Genomic DNA, 21569 nt, shown 5'->3' on the forward strand with positions numbered 1-21569 from the left:
GCAGAATTCATGAATAAAATGTGAATTATTTTTCTGGTACAGTGATGTGCTTAGAAGACTGTAGCTGAAGGAATTAGGCCTAAAGTTTTACCTTGTGGAGACTGAGGGATACAGTGAAAAAGAAAGCTGGTGACGTCAAGCCAGAATCCATGTAAAATAATATAAGAGTATTAACAAAGCAATAGGACGGTCAATACTGAAGGTGGAGCCCAATCTTGAGCATTGCTGTAGTCAAGTTCCTACATATAATTTTTCAAAATGAATATGCAAAATGCTTCCTTTATTGATTTTTAGGCAGTTGAGATGGAGTTGTTTTGGGTGTTTTTTTTACCATTATAGTCTTGGAAAAAATCCACACCACTTTTGAAAACCCTCATTATCCTGATGTCCTCTCCAAGGTATTCCTGCCACTAGAGAACTTGATGCTATTCTGGGATGAGTAACAATGATTCTTCGGGCAGTGAAAACTGAAAATAAATCAATAAATAAAGGCAATGTAGAAAAAAGGGGGTCAATGAGACTTGATAAGGACTCTAGCCCAGGGTTTTTCACAGAAATGTGGTAGAACAGAACCAGAAGCATTGTCTCTGACCTAAGAGTTGCCTCTCTTCTATGTAATGTTTTTCTTTCTGTTTATGCCAAGGTAAGAGGTGAGAGTCTGTCACCGTTTATTCCAGACCTGATGATGGCCGAATTTAGGCAACATCAATACCAGTGGTGATGCTATTCTGGTCTGAGAGATTAGCCTTTCCTTCCTCCATTTCCCAGGTGCGGGGACCTGGTCGCACCCAGAAGCGGCTGCTGGTGGCAGTGAGAACGAGCGCTGCCAACTTCTTTCTGGCCACTGTCAGGGACAAGGTGACACAGAGCAGTGCCAACATCTTCAATCCATCTAAACCAGGAATTTGGGGGCTCTAGGATAAGGCAGAGCTCCTGCCAGTGTCATCGTTTCTTTTCCACACCTCTCTCCTACATATGTACCCAGTTATTTCAGGTATTGCATTTCCATAAGTGCACCTGGAAAACGCTTTTTTAGGTGTCTTTTGCGTTTTTTCCTTTTATTTTCCTAGTTCTGTGTTGGCACAAAACCAATAATGGTTCTCTTCATGAGTCACTCCAAGTAATAGACAGGTGAATGGGCCAAGTTTTAAAAGAAATAAGAAGTCCTTTTAATAGCAGAGATGGAATTTGGAGTCCAAGATTAATTTTTATCATTATAGTCCTAATTTAAAAAATTTACTTTCTCAATATCATAGCATAATTTTACTTTTGCATGTAAAACATACATTTTTAACTACTGACAAGAGTGTGAGGGAAGGATTATTGCAAAATCTGTTAGACTTTAGAAAATGTAACTTTCTTGCTGAGAAGTTAGGGTGTACCAGATTTGCAGAATTTACTTTTGTCTAGAAAGCATTTTGCTCAAAGTCTGTCCCTGTGTGTGTTTGAAAGCTGATCATTTGGAGCAAGCAAATGAATTTTGAAGTCTCCCTTTCTTAGACCTTCCTGGCAAAACTGATTTTTCTCCTGAGTATAATTTAATTCAAAGCAAATTGTATTTGGTGGCTAGTATAACTTTGTAACCCCATGCTTTGCAGTACATTAGTAGCCAAATAACATACATTTTATTTTTAATAATAAAACTGATGAATAAGCAAGTGATAATTCTGCCTACTGATTTTTTTTAACTCTATGCTCTGAGGCAACATCATTCATGGAAGAAAATGTTATTGTAAACACATTTGTGAAATGCAAGAGAGAATGACCCTACTGACCATTTCAGAATTCAGTCCTGAGCAGTTATTAAATTAGACCTTTTTAATTCAGAAATCTCATCTTGCAGTTAGATTGTCTTTTGTTTGTTTGTTTTTTATGATCTAGAGTTAGGTATCTCCCGGCCCATGTTCCTTCGGCAACCCCAACTAGCATGTGCCGGCAACATCAAGCTCATTCACATCTATGGTGAGAGTGGTGGTAGCATCATCTTCTCCAAGACCTCCAAGAGCTCAGGCCTGGGAACAAGTAAGACGAAGTCTGGAAATCCTCCTGTCTGGCCATGTCCTCATGTTTCGGCATGAACCTTCTGTTCATCCTGCCAAAGCATTATTGTGGCATGATCAAGAGTGCCCAAGAGTCACCAAGCCAGAGAGAGAGTTTCTGGAGACCCAGAAATTCCCGCTGGCTTTAATGGGGTGTCCTGCACAGCAAAGCTCAGATGCCACAAAGCCACCTTGTCTCTCTTTCACTGTGGAAAGGTGATTTGGAAAAATGGTTAATTTTGTTCACAGTAAAGTAAAAACTGCATTTTGAAAAAAAATACTCTGAAGTATTTTGAAACTTTCTAGAGGTTTTTTTTAGACCAGCTAAGTTGGAAAAATAAACGGTCCAGTGACTACTTGCTAATTCATCTGCATGTGCAGCTGCAAAATTATTTTCTGTGCACATAGTGCAAAACTTCTTCCTAAATATGAGGTTTAGAGACCCTTTGGGAGTAATTAACTATAATGCAGAAGCAAATCTGCGTTCATTGTACGCACTGCTCATTTAAGAAATGTTTTTGTGCACAAAGCCCATTAGTGAGTTTCCAAAACCTCCATGAATGTTAAACATTTTATTATAGGACTCTGAGCGCTTCTTACTTTACATAAAATCTAACGTAATCCTATGAATAACATTTAGCTTTTTATCGCTGGTTAACAAATTACTGTGTCACATGTATGCCACAGAGTATTCAAGGACTAAAGTCTGGCTTTTATTTACTTATTTATTTAACAGTGATAGAACAGCTCTTTTCCGGTGGACTACACAAAAGGTTGAGGATGTGCTCAACATAAGTTGCATGCTATTGATTTTATTCTACTTGCTGGTCGACTTCTGTACAGTGTGGGGTTTTTTTGTTGTTCTACTAGGTGCTTGCCTTCTGTGCTTTTAGTCCTGTGCTGTACATGGCTGTTAGGATCCTGACTCTGATGCAATGGAAATGCAAAGCAAAGCTGCTGTTTTCATCAGTGGTACAGGATTGGCAGTCAAAACAATTGAGTTCCTGAGGATGTGATTTAGCCAGGATTGGGAATACATGCCCTTAGCCTCAGTGGGTGTAGGCATGTGCCTGAAGTTAAGAGTATGTTTAATTTGCTGAATTAGGTCAATGCTTGAGGCTAATGGGCTCCTTCAGAGGCAGCAGCGTGATGCTTTCTGGCCTGTATTACATGGGCATTCAGGGGCCGTAATCTGACTTGCCCTCACTGTCAACTAATTTGTGAAGAAGCATAAATCATGTGAGATACTCTGAGGAAATCTATCCTACCGACTGTGCGTGTGATGAGGGTGCAGATACTGGCAGTAGTCCAGGGCAGCGAGCTGACGGGTCTGGGCTTACTGGTGCAGCTGCGTGCTGGTGATCAGCATGAAAGCACAGCAGCACAAAAACGAATGAAGAAGAGCAGAAATAACTGCTTAGCTTTTATGAAAGGTTGTCCTTTCTTTTCTCTTAACTCTTTGTTATCTGTTTGTTTCGAGAGATTGACAGCATAGCATCGTATAACATCACCTAGTTTATATTGCGTTTTATCCACCATTTATTTCCCAATAAAAAACAAACTATAGTCTTTATTATTATAGGACAGTTAATGGTTAACGTCTGAGGGTTTTTACAACACCTGGGCTTTATCTCAGAACATGCAAAATATATCCAAACACTTCCATTTAAGGTGAGGGCTTACACTGTGCTTTGGCTGCGCTATCTGGATTGGTTGGAATTCTGTGCAATTACTATTTTACACAGCGGCAGAGTATCTGTGAAGTGGCTATCAATCGAAATGTATTTTGCTCGTCAGACTTGCTTTTGCAGGTTTCACAAAACATTTAATTAGTGATAATCAGCTTTTAACCAGCCAGAGCACACTGATGTCATTCTCTCTGTCTCTCCCCCATAATTGTAGGCATAGTCTGTACCCATAAGATAAATTGCTCGCAGTCTGGAGGACATCCTAGCCAGCAGGACGGGCGCGAATAAGAATGTCATTTGCATGGGGATAAAGAAGGTGGTGTGTATACTGTGATTTCAGTGAAGAATATACTTTTTCTTTTCTTTTCAGAATGGTGGACCTGGAAACCAGCTGGAGATTGCAAAGTCTCCTTTCCCTCAAGGTTGCTGGTCAGTGGTCATCTTCCACCATACCCAAGGAAACTAGAAGAGCTCCATGCTAACTTCTCTAAGATTTATTTCACTATGGAAGATCAAATTATTTTCTGGCTCAGGTTTTGTGAAGTTCGGCGTCTGCCTTGGACCCGCAAGTTGGAAAAGGGATCATCTCTGAGGCACGGTTAAGAGACAGAAAAACCAGTCCCAGACGATGAGCGCTTTAAGTAGCACTGGAATATTACCCAGCTTAACAACAGTGTCTGTTACGCTGGATTTTAGTTTGCATGGTGGTCTGATGGCTTGGTCCTCAAGCAGCAATTTGACTCTGAATCAGAGTTTGCCTACATCTGATCCTCTTAATGCCTCTGAGAAGGGCGAAATCTCTCGGATGTCTGTGAGGGAGAAGAACTGGCCAGCCCTCCTGATCTTGGTTGTCATCCTGTTGACTATTGGGGGAAACATATTGGTAATTATGGCTGTGTCCTTGGAGAAGAAGTTGCAGAATGCCACGAACTTCTTCCTGATGTCCTTGGCGGTGGCAGACATGCTGGTGGGTATCCTGGTCATGCCCGTGTCACTCATTACAGTCCTGTACGGTAAGTGGCTTCCCTCCTTGTTTGACTATACGCTTTCGCAGGGAATTCCCCGAGGCTGTAGCAATATGCTTTGCCCAATTTTTCATGTGTTGGTAGCTTGGGGAGTATCAGTGTGGACTTGGCCACAAGTCTGTGCTGAGGTTTACACTGCTGGGTGAGGGTAATGCTATTCTGGGAGCAGAGCTTGTTTCCATGCTGCTGGGAATGACCTGTGAATGGTATCAGCATCGGGTATTTATTGCTGAGGCCACCCAGAGAAACTGCAACAGAGAGTCAGCTTTTTACCTTTTGGTTGGACTGCCTCAAAATTAGCTCGGACACAAGACTTAGGGAAAAGCTGAGGAGTGTGTTTGTGACTGAGCCAGCTCTAAGCCAGGTCAGAATCAGTCCTTGAGCTCCCACTGACACCAGTGGGATTTGAGCAAAGATGTGGTGGAGAGGAGGTTTGCACAAGTAGATTTGGCATTCAAATAAAAAGTCTTCACTCTTGGCATTTATACCTGAGCTTGCCTTGTGCCTTTCAGGGGGTCATTTTGCTTTCCTGTGCCTCAGTTTCCCTACCTGAGAAAATGTCCTCCGTTTTAAAACACTTTGAGACCTGCATGTATAGGTGTAAGCATTTATTGCTTCCCTACCATATTAGGGTCAGCGTGTTTGCGCTGAAGCGGGGCATTGCCCCTGTACTCAAGTGTAGAATCACTGTTAGCACTTCAGAGGAGTAAAATATCAAACGCATCCAACTTTTTCATGTCTGAGACTCTGAATCCAATTTTTTTTCAGCTAGGACTCTCCATCCCTGGATATTACAAAGGGATACTGCGTTCACCTCTGTATCTTTGATCATCATGTTTGTATACTCACGTATCAATATAATGTGTGTTTAATAGATAACACAATTTTGAAGTCTATTTTCAAATTTTCTTTGAAAAGTATTTTAATATTGATATTTCTTGGAAACAAATAATGCTGTTTACTTACAGATTTGATTAGAAATTGGTTTACTGTCCTATAAAGTAAAATGTAGGGATATTTATGTGACTTCTTCCCTTGCCTAAATGATTAAGTCAGACAGAGATTCATTTCTAAAACACATTGATCAAGCATACATAATTCCAAAGCTTACATAACTTGTCTACAGTGAGTTAAATCAATATGTGATTTAGGTACAGACCTAGCCATTGAGATCATATGCATGAAGGTTTTTATTTTGGCCTGTCAGAATAGTTCTATCTCTAAATCTTCTGCGTATTACAACATGTGTATCTTATTTTTAGCATTTTACTCTGGTTCCCTGGAGCTTGAAAGGGAGCATATAAATACTGAATGATTTGACTGACCTGCACTTGCATAAATTCTGGGTTACCCGGTGACTCTAAAAAGGTGAATTTATGGAAGCGGTCTTCCTACACACATACTTTCTGAGTCTTTGGAAACTAATGGAAATGGATTTTCTGTTCTGTCCCGAAAATGATTACTTAGGGTAGTTTAAAGGTGTAAACTGTGCTCCATATTTAGAGGCAAGTAAATACCATTGATCTGAAGAGGAATTGTAATTGTTCCTCCTTCCTACCAGAGCACCAGTTGGTGCCCCAAACAGTCCTCCGCAGGCAAATGGCACTACATTTTTTTGGCAAAGGTTATAATTTCAGAAGGGGCCTGGAAAATTAGTGGAAATACTGTGAGAAATGAGAATAGCGCTGTTATTTCGGGGGAGCCAGGAGGCTGCTGGAGCTGCGCTGGGTGCTGGCACTGCTCCCTTGGGCCGGCTCGGAAGCCCGTGCTAGGCTGGACCAAAGCAGGCGTGTTGCCTTCAGGCTTTCTGAGGGCAGGAGGAAAAGTTCCATTTGGGGAAGATGGAGCCTCAGGGGAATTTGCGGACTGATTTGGATTTTCACCCGTGTGAAATCACTTTTCTATATTATTTAAGCTAATAATTGTGGAAGTAAGTGGCCAGGGCAGTGCCACTGCAGCAGCAAGGGGAGGAGGCTGCCAGAGGGAGTAGAGGAAATCTGTCCCCTTTCCCAGGTGGTTATTTGCTAATTTGTCCTGAAAATAAACACTTCGTTTGATACCATGAAGCTAAAGGGCATGGACTGACTGGGTATGTCTGAGAGGGTATTGCTCCTCTTTAAATCCATCATAATGTGCAGATGCCCTTTTCTGGGCATCTAGAAAAATAATTCAGGGTATAAGACTTAACAGGGCACATCCACAACCTCGGCATTTGATGGTAGGTAAATAAAACAGGCATGCAAGAGCAGAGGAAAAGCAGGTTAAACATGTCACTCATCACTACATACAACTTGGACTGAATACAGCTGTATCTTCTTCACCTTCACGTGTGCTGGAGTCATCAGGCTTTTCAGAGCCCTGTGCCTATTTCTAGCTCTGGCAGGGAGGTATCGTGTATATTATACTCACCGTGGTGGGCCAGTTCTTATGGCAACGCGAGACATCAGCTGGAAAGGCTCTTGGCAGAGGTGCCACATTAACAAATGCTGCTGTTATAACGGACAGCCTCCAGAGAGCTATCGCTTACTCCTGAGTCTGTTTTATCTGGTGTCATGAGTAACATCTCTGCACCATTGCACACACTGGTTTTGAGGACAAAATCTGGCCTCTTGTGTGACACGAGGTTTCTTGGCTTAGTTTCCTCTTAGCTATAGTTTTGGGAAAAATGGTTCTTCCCACAGCAGCCTGCAAGCACTCAGGATGCCACAGTGGCCAGTAGGACAGTTTGTTTTGTTTTCTAAGAGCTGGAGGTCAGGAAATCCAAACATTATACAAATGCTTCAGTAGGTCTTATATTCTATTTGACACGGTAGCACAAAAAGCAAGTATCGGTGATTAAGGGGGCAAATACTCACATATCAGCAGAATCCCTCTGAGAGTAGCCCGGGTTCATGGCCATGGACCGATCAGGGAGAGCATTACTACTTGGAGACATAGTTGTGAATGTTCAGTCGTTTTTACTGGGTTTATTTTACCCTATGTGTTCCATCTAGACTACATATTACACTAGGCTGTTTCAAAAACTGACGCATGCTGTATGGAGAAATGTATGCAGCACATCTCTTCCAGATTTGTAGAAGTCACTTTTAATTTATGTAATCAGAAAGGAACCTTAAAAAAAATACGTATAATAAATAGAAGAGGGCTGAAGTTGAATCTTTAAGTTTCCACATTAGCTCTCTTAGCCCCAGTGATAAATTTTAGTTTGCAGAGTAGGTTAATTTCCTTACTTTTCAGCTAATGAGGTAGATGAAGTAGACTGCACTTCAAGCATAGCCAGAAAATTGAACAGACACCCTCCACAAAGACTCTGGTTTTCAGTGGTTTTCTTAATTAAAAGAAGGAAAAATCAAGTTGTTAGTTAATTCAAGAATCTTATTACAAAGGAAGGGATGGCAGGATGCATCATGCTGGATTTTTCACCAATTAGTCAGTGCTCTGATATGTTTATCAATTAGTCTGTCTTGAATGTCTTGGACTAATCGATGAGTTGCATTTGACAACTTAGAATGTTTTCCACGGCATGCAGTTCCTAAAGAACGAAACAAATTAGTATGCTAATTAATGACCATGTATTGGGGAGCGTAAATGAGAAATTAACACCATGTTTAATCTCAGTGAAGAAACTTCTGATTAATTAAAAATACTGGTGTGATAGGGCATCAAGTATTCTGCATGTAATGGAGCTTCTGATGATCGTCTCCTCACTTCAGAGCATTTTAGGGATAAGCAGTGGTGGGTTTGCATCGTGTCTAGTGTATACGGGCAAGAGAGAGAGGGCTGCCCTTTGTCTACGAGGAGTAATGAAGGGATGCGAGAGAGTCTCATTGGCTGATCTGAGTGGATATTCCAGAAGGTATTAAACTTTCTTCGTTCTAATGAAACGGGTTCACAGCTGCTAACAAGTTGTCAGAGTGTGGCCAACAAGGGGCCAGCACACTCATCTGCCACTCCAGGTGCCAGGCTTCCCTCTTCTCTTTGAGTTTCAAAAACCACTGTAGTGCTGGAGAACCGACGCGGCTTCCAGGAAGGCTGGTATTAGATTCAGCAGCCATTAGCCCCAACTGCTGGAGCAGCTTTACATCCAGATTATTGTTATTATTGATAATTATCATCATTATTATGTGGTGACAGAGATGTGCTGAACACTTGCGACAGACTTCGCTGTTTGTTCCCCCTGCGGAGGGAAGCGGGGGAGCACAAAGAGCTGTCGGTCAGCCTGGTCCTCAGTCTCATTTCGCCTGACCCTGCTTTGCCTTTCTAGGGTGGCACTTGCTATCAGCAGAGAACATCTTGCAGAGAGACCTGATCAGGCGAGACAAGGACAAGGTGTTGCTGAGTAAGTTCCTGGGCTCAGCCGACACCTGAAAGGACAGACGGAGGGTGCCTGGGGTGTTTGTAATGCAGATGCCCTCGGCAGTGCCAGGGCGTGCTGCACACCTTGATATGCCAGGTATTTTCTGAAGCTGCAGCAAGGAGCAATGTGCTCCTTCAACAGCTGGGTCCATCTGCTCTGTCATTTAAAAAAAATTTTTCTTTTTTAATTTAATTTTTTTCCCTGCTGATTCCTAGTAATGACTCTCAAGGTACAGGTTAGTATTTACTGCTGCCAACCAGCTACAGGCACCTGTGCCCAAATGTTGTGTGGGAAGGATACAAGCAGTTAAATACAGCTGCTGTTTTGGCCCTTCATCCTCAAAAAAAGAAGAAAAATATGAAAAAAGAAGAGATGTTTCTTATACTGGAGTTTCCTTAACTCTTTTAGTGTATTCGTGGTTGTGAGTTAAATGACTGCAGTCGCATGTGTGTGTAAGTGACTGTGTCAGTCCACCTGGATAATTAACAGCCTTCCCCTTCTGACAGACTGTGTGCTCAGATTTTAGCTGGTTATTTTCTAATCTAGGCATTGGCTTACGGCTGACATGGTGAACTGGTGAGATCACCCTGCGTTATTTTAATGTAACAAGTTGTGCCGTCAATGGTCTGGAACAGTGGTAAACCCAAAATCCTGGGTGTGGAGCTGGCAGTGGACGCTTTGTCGGTGACCCGTCACCCATCGCGCTGCTTTGGCGTTGTCCTCCCCGTGCCACGTTACCCCGGGTGCCTCTCTGCGCCGGGGCAGCATCGTCTTGCTGGCTCTGGGCTGCTGGATATGCATTTGCACGCCTCGGGGAGGACCGAGGGCACCCCTTTCCTCTCCCAGCTGGTTTAACTGGCTGTGGTACTGCCAGTAGTAACTGCTGCTCCAGGCTCAGCTCTGCTAGCAATGGGATCAGCTGAAATTTTTAGATGTTCTGAGATTTTGGAGCCCTCCCAACCTGGCCGATGGGCAGACTGGTGCCTGGAGCCAGGGCTGGCATCGGAGCAGTGGAGAGCGGAGACATCATGTTGATAAAAAAAGTGAAAATAAGCACAGGATCACCAAGGCTTCATCCCCAGAGAGCACTGACAGCGTCTCCCAGCACAGTGGAAGCTCAAGCTGCTCTTTTAACATGAATATTTATCAGGTTTAACGTTTGGGCCCTCCTAGGGCTACACAGATACTTACTAATTGCTTCTCTCAATACTGTAGTGAGGCTTTAAATATTTATATGATTGATATTAAGTATTAACATGATTACTGTCAGGAGAAAGGTGAAATCTCACCTTGTTATAATAATGCCCTTACAAATGATGCCCGAGGTACAACACCTTCACTGAGAAGGAGCTGGTATGGAGCGGTTCTGCTTCCCATATGTGTTTGTTGTCTCTGATCAGTGAGCTGGGATGGTGGGAAGGAGCAGAGGGAAAACAAGTTTTTTATGGCTTATAACCAGGGTCCTCGGAGAGTAGCCAAGAGAGGAGAGAAAGAAAAGCCAGAGACTGGCGTAAGAGCAGTGAAGACAAGGCAAATGCCTGCAGCAAAACCCTGGGGGCAAGGGTAAAAGCCATGGGCTGCCAGCCCAGCCACAGCATGAGCCAGTGCCAGCTGAGCCTCCCAGAGCCTTACAAACATCCACCTGTGCCCTGAGAAAATTGGATCTCAGCAGCACTTAGGTGCATTTATAAGGAAATTATTTTTAGGGATGCGGATAGGCCTTAATCTCTGACCCCCAGAGGCAAATGCTGTTCTGAATATGCACCCTGACATCCTGCGCAGCTGATGCCCAGAGAGCGGGATCTGCTGTGCCGTGGGCAAGGGTGCTCTGGAGATGGTCCAGGAGCTGAGGGACGGCTACAGGCATGGGAGGAGGTGCTGGTGAGGTGCACTTCCCTTCAGAAGAGAAAACAATGAAAGGAGAGTGGGAATTATTTAAAGTCTCTGAAAGAAACCAAACTACATAGTTACGGAGACTCTAAGCCTACCACCAGCTGCAATGAAAATAAAGGAAATGGCAAAATGTAAATGGTTGCTGTTATGTAAAATATAGACAAAGGTCTTAATGAATGGAAAACCCTGGAGTATAACTGCCAGACCAAATCAGACTAGAGGTCCAACTAGACTAATATTTTGTCTCTAACAGGGGCCTGAGCAAAGTGATGAATTTTCCTGTACCAGACTGTTACAGAAGAGCCTTCTCAAGGGGAACATTTCCTCCTAGACTATATTGGCTGGTGTTTGACTTGTGCCCTGTATTATGAGAATTATATCCCCTGTTATCTGTCTGTCTCGAGGTTTTGTTTAGCACTTTGATGATATTCAGGTATCTAGAAATGGTCAGTCATTTAAAAAAACCTGCCAAGTCATGGCCTTAGATGCATCTGCCCTACACCAAGTTCCAGATGGCAGTTACATTACTTTTAGAAAATATTTTCCATGCATGTTAATTTTAAATGCATGACCTTTCTGTTTGTACTGAGTAACCACTACAATTTATTCTTCTGCTAGAGTGTGAGTGGAAACACCTAGACTGCTTGCACTAGCTACTATGTCATAAACTCAGAGATGGGATTTTATTTTTTTTGGCTCTCCAATGACACCATGTACCTGGGAAGTGTGCAATGAAACTTATATCCAACAGCATGTATTAGTTTGTTATCTTTTGCCATCAGTAAAATCCATTGGCTGCTACGCTATGTGAACAACTGAACAACTGCCTGTTTACCTAAAGTGACAAATGGGATTAAGTTGTGGCATGTCTGTGTTGCTGTTGGGAAAGAAAGCTCTGTAGTGTGCCCTGAATCCATGTAAACTCTCCTCTTCTACTACCCAAGGTTTAAATTGTGCTTAGAGCAAGGGGAGTTGGGGAAAAACTAAATAGCCTCTTGGATACTCTCTGTATCCTGTTGAATACAGGATCCTGGTTGTAAAATATTTTGAGGCAGCTAAATCACAGAATCATAGAATCTTTGGGTTGGAAGGGCCCTTTGAAAGTCATCTAGTCCAACCCCCTTGCAGTGGACAGGGACATCTTCAACTAGATCAGGTTGCTCAGAGCCCCGTCCAACCTGACCTGGAACAGGGCCAGGGATGGGGCATCTACCACCTCTCTGGGCAACCTGTGCCAGTGTTTCACCACCCTCATTGTGAAAAATGTCTTCCTTCTATCTAGTTGAAACCTACGCTCTTTTAGTTTAAAATAGGCCCTACTAAAAAGTTTATCTCCATCTTTCTTATAAGCCTCCTTTAAGTACTGAAAGGCTGAATGCTAACTTGCAGGATTTTCTAGATCCCCTGAGAATATTGCACCCCGTGATGACACTCTGCTAGATCGTGTTTGGAAATCACATTAGGACCCTACATAGCTTTAGCTTGTGTTGGTGGAAAACTGATGGCTTCTGGTCAAGTGAGAGTCAAAGGCTGAAGATCTGAAATCAGCACAGGAGCTCAGGACTGGAGAGGGTGATGATACCTGGCAAGAGGAGGGAGTGACGCTACATGCCCTTTCTCAGCAGTGATTAAATTTGGTCACTTGTATTAGCATCAACCTCTTCCAAAACACTTATAGTAGGAGCCTTTAGCTTTTAATTGTTATATTGAAAGCTGGCTTTGCTCCACACACAGAAGTTTCTTCTTAATTTCACTTCTAGCTCTTCTGAGATTATCCATACCTTGGTTTTGACTTTTTATCTTGTTTATTTTATTTTTTGGTTAGATTTTTAATGTTGGGCTTTGCACAATAAAGATTGGAAGCCAGACTAGTGGGGAAAGCGTCATCATCAGAGCAGTGCAAAGCACTTTAAGATAAAGACCATAGTGCTCCACAGTACTTCAGAGTCATCTTCTTGCTACTCTTATTAAGGCAGAATTGTTTTTAAAATTTGTCACAGGAATTTGACTTATTATAGGCTTTTGTTATTCTTTCGCATTATTTTGATGTGTCTTTTTAGTAATGTCTGAAAATCTCCTCGAGGTTTTTGTACTCTCTTGTTATGAGAGATGAGAAATCAAATTTGATATCTGTAGAATGGCACTAATATGAGCTCGATACAGTTATTTGGACATTTTTTTTCTAACTGATGAAATTATATGTGTTCATTCAAGGAGCAGCCCCATCCCCAGGACTTTCTCAACAGGCAGGTTGTGTATGACTCTAGTGCAGTATCCTCCATTGAGATAAATACTTTATATGAAACTATCATGAATGCCTGTTCTGGTTTCAGCTGGGATAATTTTCTTCATAGATGCTAGTGTGAGGCTGTGTTTTGGATTTGGGATGAGAAAATGTTGATAATGTGCTGATGTTTTGAGTAGTTGCTAAGCAATCAAGGACAATTCAGCTTTTCATGCTGTCCTGCTAACAAGAAGACTGGGGGTGCATGGGGAGCTGGGAGGGGACACAGCCAGGACAGCTGACCCAGGCTGCCCAAAGGGATATTTCGTACCATATGATGTCATGCTCGCTATGTAAAGCTGGGACGAAGAAGAAGGAGGGGGTGGAGGGACGTTCGGAGTAATGACATGTCTTCCCAAGAAACCATCGTGCATGATGGAGCCCTGCTTCCCTGGAGATGGCTGAACACCTGCCTGCCCATGGGAAGTGGTGAATGAATTCCTTGTTTTGCTCTGCTTGTGTGTGTGGCTTTTGCTTTACCTGTTAAACTGTCTTTATCTCAAACCATGAGTTTCCTCACTTTCACTCTTCTCATTCTCTCCCCTGTCGCACCATGGGGGAATGAGCAAGTGTCTGTGCGGTGCTTACTTGCTGACTGGGGTTAAACCACGACATTCCCTTATCTTTCTTTCAGTGTCTTTCATTTTCTCAGTTAATTTCATAGAAAAAAGTGCTGGACACTCTTCTGGAAGGCATGTTGCAGTCTTCTGGTAGCTATGCAAAATAAAAAAATTGTTTAAAAAAAAAAAAAAGGCTTAGCCCTTGGCAATGGTGAGTTGAGGTATTTGATTTTTTTTTTTGTTGTCTTCCTCTCCAAGAAGTCATGTAACAATTCAAAGAGAATTAAGAATATTGTCTGGACCAAGAATGAAGAGGAAGTACAAACGATGTCAAACCATGGATGCAGTTAAGTGACAAAAGGTGTTTATGTGGGCACAGCTACCCATTGATAAAGGGACTCGGGGCTTAAACTTGTTTTTATTTTCAATGAAATGACATGTCACCGGTAACATCTGTACTGATTGTCCCTATTGTCTGGGAACATTCGTTTCACTGAAGTGGCTTCTTCATCCACTCCTTTCTAAGGCTCCTTGAAGTTTTAGTCCTCATCAGGTTGCATAAGAGAAAGGTCAAAAATGGGCAGCCTATAAAACTTGAGAAAGATCATCTCTACCTCTTCCATGACGAGTTGCTGCCGTGCTGTGTAAAACAAGACACACAACACTGATGGTGAGGTTCTGGTCTAGGAAGGAACCAGTGACAAATTTTGTGGTCAAGCTTCTATCTTGACTTTCTTTCTGCTAAGTTTCTCCCTTTGAGACGATGAATGGATTTTGATTTCAAGGCTTGCAAGCAAGGGAACAATCCATAAATAAATTGCATAAATTCAAGGAAGCAAGTCAGGGAAGTCTCTGCTGCCTGCAGAAAGACTGTTGTCCATTAGGAGGTTTATTTTAATTATATTAAAGTATTACTTTGAGTTGGATTTGACTTCTGAACAGTGCCTCAGCCGAAAGTTGGGTAGAGCAAGAAGTGCTACAGAGTGCACTTAGCTCCTCTGGGAAATAGTTGTGCATCACTTCTAACATCTGCAGGATCTGTCTGTCTTCTAGTAGATGAAATTAAAACAGTGTTCAGCGTTTGACCTGCCATCACTACTTTGGGCAGATGGTAATGTCCTTTACCAGTAACTGAGCTGTTTTTCCTCTATGCGCCACAGCTGCACAGGCAGATTTAGAAAGCTTGTCACTTTTTATGGGACCAGTTCCTGTTCTATTAAAATTCAGATTTTGGTAAAACCTTGGCTTGCATTGTAAATGCCTCCTAAAAAATTCCATGGGACCCGCTGTAAATCTTCTGTATGGAAGCTCTTTTCTCTCCCTCGGGACAAATCTGTCCCTTCCTTAGCTGGCCTCTGTGCGGCGAATGCAGCTGGTAAATTTGCAGCATTACCATGGCAATCAGGATGTGACAGCCAGGCATATACTTCAGAATACTGGGAGGGAGAGAAGCAGGCGGGGCTTGCTGGTGGTGCACCCCAAGTGTCATCTGAATTGCGCCCTCGGAGACCCCGTGACCCACAGGAAAGGATCGCAGGCAGCTCCTTGTGTCGGTGATTTCCCCCTGTGTGTGTTTGGCAGGAGGGTTTGAGTCTTACCTCCACCCCGTGTGAGAACGTGCAGCCACACCGAGCCCCAGGCCAGGCCCTGTGCAATGTGTAGGGGCCAAAGTCAGAGCAGATATTGTGGGGCAACGATGTGTAGGTGCAACCAACCAACCGTACCTATCACTTGGCCTCCATGATATTTTGAGATCCTTCTTACCCCCACTGCCATCTGTTACCCGAGGTAGGACAAGTGAACTGGGTGTTAATAACTGGCTCTAATGAGTGCACAAGTGTCCCTCCTGGGCTCTTGGCGAGGCCTCAGTAACTTTGGTTACAGAGATGAAGGTCACGTTCCACAAGGTGTACTGCTCTGCGCTTTCCTCCTGGAAGTGCATGCTGTTATTCTTCGTTACGCGCTCTGGAGGCGGATGCTTTCCTCGGTGAAGCTCCCTCCCTCCTGCGGCCGCTCCGCTGTAGCTCGCGGGAGCCCAGACTCTGTCGCGCTGCGCACCGCTCAGTGCCTCACCTTGCAGAAAAGTGTGGAGCAACGGCCTCTCTCCAGCCGCTGCGCTGGAGACGCGTAGCATCCTGAGAGACCGTGTCCTGGCAAATAAATGGCTCAGAGTGCTTTTGTCTAATTACATTCTTGATTAAAATATGGTGCGTTGCCAAAACCAAAAACTCTGTAGAAGCGTATCCGTGTCTACAGTGCTTCTCCTCGGAAGCTGGAAGAGGAATGGGATTATTCTCATTGCTGGTGAAGTATTTTTGCGGCATGTGGGAGTCCGAGTCCCCATTCTGCCAGCTTCAGGATGATCAGTTGCGCAAAAATTAAAAATTTAGCCAGTAACATAATAATCACTAGGGTGTATTGGACTATATTTCAAGCTATAAAGTAGAACTGCTGTCTTGAAAATGTGTTGTGTATTTTCTTTAACATAATTCTATTCTTGCAACAATCTTCAAAAGTTCTCATGTTTATTCTAACGCTGAATGAAAACAAATTTCCAACTCTGCAACACTGCTGAGAAACTCAAATGCCGTCCTTCAGCATGCTCAGACAGCCAAAGCCGCGCCAGGGCTGTGAAGCTGTGAGCTCCAGCCTGCGGTTTGCAGGCGTGTGCTGTGAACTGGGCCACTCTCTGGCCTGTGGGAAACAGGAGCTGGTTTCAGCGGTCAGCGAGCACCTTCCTCCAAGGAAAGAGCTCAGCGGGTCAACCTCTGACAGCGATGAAGACTCCTGAGCTCCCAAGATGCGCCAGATATTCCCTACAAGCTTCTTGCCCGTCGTTTCGGCATTGCACGTGGCAGGTCTCTTTTCAGGAGGAGAGCAGAGGACCTCTTGCCTTCAACCGCTAATCTTGCTTCCTGTACTGCTGAACTCTGGATGATGTAGCAAAGGGTTTGCTATTGCAAAGAGGGTTTTCCCCAGAGTAAATCAATGCCAGCCTTAAAAGAGAGTTTGAATGGCACCTTTCTTGACTGCTGTGGGTAGGGCCTGGCAGTTTTGTGCCAGGTCCTTATGACTAATTTGAGCTCGGGAGTAATCCACATTGTGGAGCATCATTTTATGGGACTCTGAAGACTAATTTCTGCTGTCAGATATGGAGGCAGAACTGTTACTATTTAATTTTTTACCACCTGCCTCCTTCCTGTTATTTCTTCACTCTGTGCCGCCTGTATATCATCCAGCTCTAGCTTCAGCCTGCTGCTTGGTGTAGGCAGAGGTATTCTTTATTACCCTCCCTGTGTTCATTCCCATTGACAGAGGATCTTGTCAAATATGCCAGCTTTAGGAGAAAACACCAGAGAACAATAAACATTTCACATTTCTAAACATGCTTTTTTTGCTCCTCCTAACCTCTCACTGTTAAACGACCGGCTGCTTTGCCTACCGTGGGTTAACGGAGCCTTGAGCCTGTGATCTGCCTGGCATGATATTGCTGCACATGGAGCTCAGGCTGCTCGGTCCAGCACGGATGAACACAGCACAAATGCTTCCAACAGCTTCTGTTTCTGGTAGCTTCCATCATGAGGGCTGGTCATGAAGAAGGTTGCGTGGCTGCTTTCTGTTGGCTGTTAGAGCATTTATTGAGTGTACACCCTTTGAATCAGCTTGTGTTAGATTTAATTAAACAGCACCCCTCCAGAGAGGCTGAGGGGATCACTGGGCCCCTGGGTATGGCTCTCAAGAGCAGGGTGCACATCGGTGGGTCGCGGGCTGTGGTGGTGTGGTGAGCGAGCTACATGTGCACCATTCGGTAGTCTTGGCATGTTACAGCACTGCCAGGCTGAGCGCTAATCTTGGCCTTTTTCAGGAAAATGTGCTTGTGGCCCCGATTTTCACCGATTGCGAGGGATGCTGTGAGTTTGAGAGGCTTTTTCATGGACAATCAGCTGTGCTAATCTGGAAAATGCTGCATGGAAGCATGAACCCATATTTCTGAGATTAAAGGTGACCCATCAAGTAGAAAAGAGAAGTCCGTCCTTTTTTTTTTTTCTCCCCCCTAAATGTAGAAAAATTAAAAACAGGAATGCTAAAGAACACCCTAGATTTTGTTTTCTAAATGTGTTACTGTCTCCTTAGCTTTGATCAGGGGCAGCAGGCTGCAGGTGGGTAACATAGTGTGATTTTTCCCCTGTGCTTACAGGTGGACCTAGGGAATGGCTTCCTACCAAATGCACCAGGGGAGATCCTGAGCATGCTAAAGTCAGTGGGAATGCTGGCAGCAAGTCTAGAGAGGCTAAGGCTTTTGTGCCAGAGCACTTCTCTGCCTCCTCCAACCCTCTTTACACTCCTCCTGCACGGTCATGACTAGCTCTTGGCATGACTATGCCAGCATCCTTCATCTAGAAGGGTCCCAGATGTTTTGCTGCTCTCTTCTGAGTCTAAGGAAATTTCTTCTGCCGCTGCAATGCAGCTCCCTTTGTGGCATTGCTGCTTATTTGGTTTCAGCACCATCACACAAAGCACAAGCCACTCTCCTGTTAAAGCTTTATGGTATGTATAGGTAAGATAAATGAGCTGGCGTTTGTCCAAGTAAGATGACCTAATGCTGCGCAGTGTGAAACATTCAGCTCGGTGCTGAAATGTGCTCCCAGCCTGTGTGGGGCCTGATCCTAAAGTGTGTTTCAGTGGGCATTCACTTGCTTAATGTGGCTTGGGAGGAAAAGCTTGTGATTGCCTCTGCATTGGCTTTGTGCGGCTGGTTCTCCCTAAGGCGCTTCTCTTTTGCTCCATGTTTCCTGCTGGAAAAGGAGTGAACTCCTCTCTTCTGCGTTGGCTGAGATTGTTGAGGTTTTTTTGTTTATTTCATCAGTTTTGTTTAAAAAAATATTTTTTTTAGAAAGGCAGAGAAAGCAAATTCACCTTAGAAAAAGAAATAATATTTTGCTGAGCAACACGATCCAAGTAGAAAAAAGAAATCACAGAGATTCCAAGTTTCCTGATCCCACAGGAATACAGGAGTGAACAGGACTTTCTGACTTGCTGTGTCCTGTTGTTTGCTACCAAGTATTAGACACTGAGCTACTGCAGTCATACCTTACATCTTCCAGAGCCTGTTTCCTTTCAGGTCTGCCTGCTGCTGGGACGCCAAAGCCGGGATCTGTCTGTGCCAGTGTGCAGCAACAGAAAGCCATGACAAATCTCTGAGCACCTTATTACAAAATCAAAAATTCATCTCTTTGCCAACCTCAACTTTTTTGCAAGAAGCAGTTTTTAAATAGAAAATCCTAACACTGCAGTGTGAAAAAAGGAGAGCCTCCATGTACCTTTGTACTTTGTAAGACGTAAATGTGCTTTGCAACTTTCCTTCAAAAGTCAATTAACTGGGCTGCGTCCCCTTTGCAGTTTTATCCAGGGGAGCCTGTTATCAGCATTTCCTCTCTCACAGCTCTACCAGGGCACAAGAAGTCATTGCTAGGTCATTTAGGCCCGTCATTGCTAAAACATTTAAGGCTGTGGTCTGAAATAAAGCCAGAAGCTAACTGGCAATGAGAGCAGGTTGCAGAGCGGATTTCTGTTAACGAAGTCTCAGCGGGCACTTGCTAAGGGGAGGCAGGCTTTTTGCACCACTTCCAGCTCTACGGCTCAACTTGAGATGTGGTCTCACCCTAAAACACACCATGGAAGCAGTTCTAGGTAAGCATGAACCATGTAAGATATCATCCAGGCATCTCGGGGAGGAAATTTCCTCGGGTGCAGCCTCTACAAATGGCAGAAAGGCCTGGTAGAGTCCCCCTTTGTCCTCTTCCCAAGTTCCTTGGAGGTGGATGGAAATGTTAAAATACTCTAGATGGTTTCAGTGGATTAACTCCTACTGGCACTAGTTGAACACATGGCCTTACAGTTTTCTAATTTACCCACAGCACTTATGCTGCATCCAATGAGGGAGCTATATTTTATATTTTAGACACTAAATTGGACAGGCATGTCTTGCCTGCATGGTGTAACTGAGAATTGCCCATCCAAAATAAATCTTTTATGTTCAAGTATGACTCGTTAGAATGATTTTGAGTGGCACACATTTAAATGCTGTTATTTAATGCAAATAAAGATTTAGATCCAAATATATTTTTTATTTTATCCTTTTGCTAAAATTTTTTGGAAGATGCAATGCGTTTTAAAACTCACAGGAATGTAAAGCCCCCAAAATCTGGAGTGTGTATAGTTACATTTCTGTTTTACAGGAGTACTGACGTCAGTTTAAATACAGCAGCAGTTTTCATGCTGTCAGTGCAATCTTCTCATGCCCAATTTGCTTCTAGATCAGTGAAGCTAAATGTGCTTTAAAATGCATGAATCTTTGTTTACTTTTTATGACAGTAGCCTGTTAGACCCAGTAGCAGCTTTGTAAGTGTGTTGCCTCATTGTAATTAACTTTTATGAGTTTAGTTGAAAAGAAAGATAAACTTACATGCTTTGTAGCAAACCAGAAATTGATACAAGATAATGACAAAAGCAGAATTATTATATTTAAAAAGAAAGACCCTATGATGATAAACCGATAAATTTGCTGCTTTATAAAGGTGCCAGGCGGATCACCAAGATAACAAGTAAAACGAAGACAACTAATGTGTTTCCCACAGACAGATTTAGCCTCATCTGGAAGGAGGAACAGCACCACCTCTGGGCACTGGGGCCGTGTGGGACACAGCCACCCAGAGTCTTCCTTAGGTATGTTTAATCCCCTATTCTTAAATTTTAAAATAGAAAGGATTTAACCAGAATCGCAGACATTTTACCAAGATTGAGTTCATTTTAGTCTATGTCATAGTACATATGTATTTACCTGTGACAGCTTCTTACAGGGATGTTATCTTAGATACGGGTGCTAGTCCCAGCCTAGGTGCCCCTTTGCAAAACTCGCCCGAGTTCAGCTTCAGCTGTAACTCAGGCCTCCCTCATTCTCACAATCTGTTGGCCATCTGGAGAAGGACCCAGTTACAATGTGCACCGCCTCTCCAACCACACCACAAAGCCTGGTGCTCAAGCAGCATCTGCTCAGTGAGCAAGGGAGCTGCCGATGAACTGGCATTTGCTTCTATTGATTTTTGTAAACAGTGTGACTTTTTTTTTTTTTAAAGGGGGGACAGAAAGAGAGAAATAGTAATTCCACAGAATAACAGAGCAGAAAGGATAGCAACGCCTCTTAGTCTTTATCCAAACATTAAATTAACTTAGGAAAGTGCGAAATAAAATACTCTCTATTTAGAAGCATCATATGTGTGACCTGCAGTTTAAAACACAGATGTGACCACAGCAGCCTGGCCTGAACTGTGACAGAGGAGGGCATCTCAATGGCTTCATCCCAAACGCCCTGTATAAGTTGTTACTTCTACTTCTGTTTTCTCTTACCCGTAAGAGCCCTTGCTTCCCCTCCTAAAAGGTGTCTGCAGCTAAATCTAGCAACACTTTCACACACCAGATATCTAGGACGTATTATCTCATGCTGAGAACTTGCTGTCTCTTCTCACTCATCCCAGCAGAGTGAAATTGGGATGAGGAACTAGTTAGTAGCACGTGCTTCTCAGCACTTGCCAACGAGCAGTTATAATTTCCAGGAACGGCCCTACTGCAGTCTGTTGTAAAGATTAACATATGGCTCATTTTCCTGTGCTGGCTGCAGCTGCAGATATTGGAGAATGTAAGGGGAAAAGCAGAAAGACTCCAA

At 43.5% G+C, this 21569-nt stretch overlaps 1 protein-coding gene across 1 annotated transcript in view; it reads left to right on the top strand.

Annotated features, from left to right (window-relative positions):
* Positions 1 to 4355: 4355 nt before the first annotated feature.
* Positions 4356 to 21569, top strand: part of HTR2C (5-hydroxytryptamine receptor 2C) — a gene marked incomplete at both ends in the record, with an annotated part of 43925 nt that continues 26711 nt past the window's right edge. Inside the window, one exon of the mRNA XM_082004337.1 lies at positions 4356 to 4740. Coding sequence (XP_081860463.1) covers positions 4356 to 4740 — 385 coding nt within the window. The remainder of the gene's footprint in view (positions 4741 to 21569) is intronic.

Source organism: Phaethon aethereus (genome assembly GCF_964289735.1).
Source record: "Phaethon aethereus genome assembly, chromosome: 10".
Classification (NCBI taxonomy): Eukaryota; Metazoa; Chordata; class Aves; order Phaethontiformes; family Phaethontidae; genus Phaethon; species Phaethon aethereus.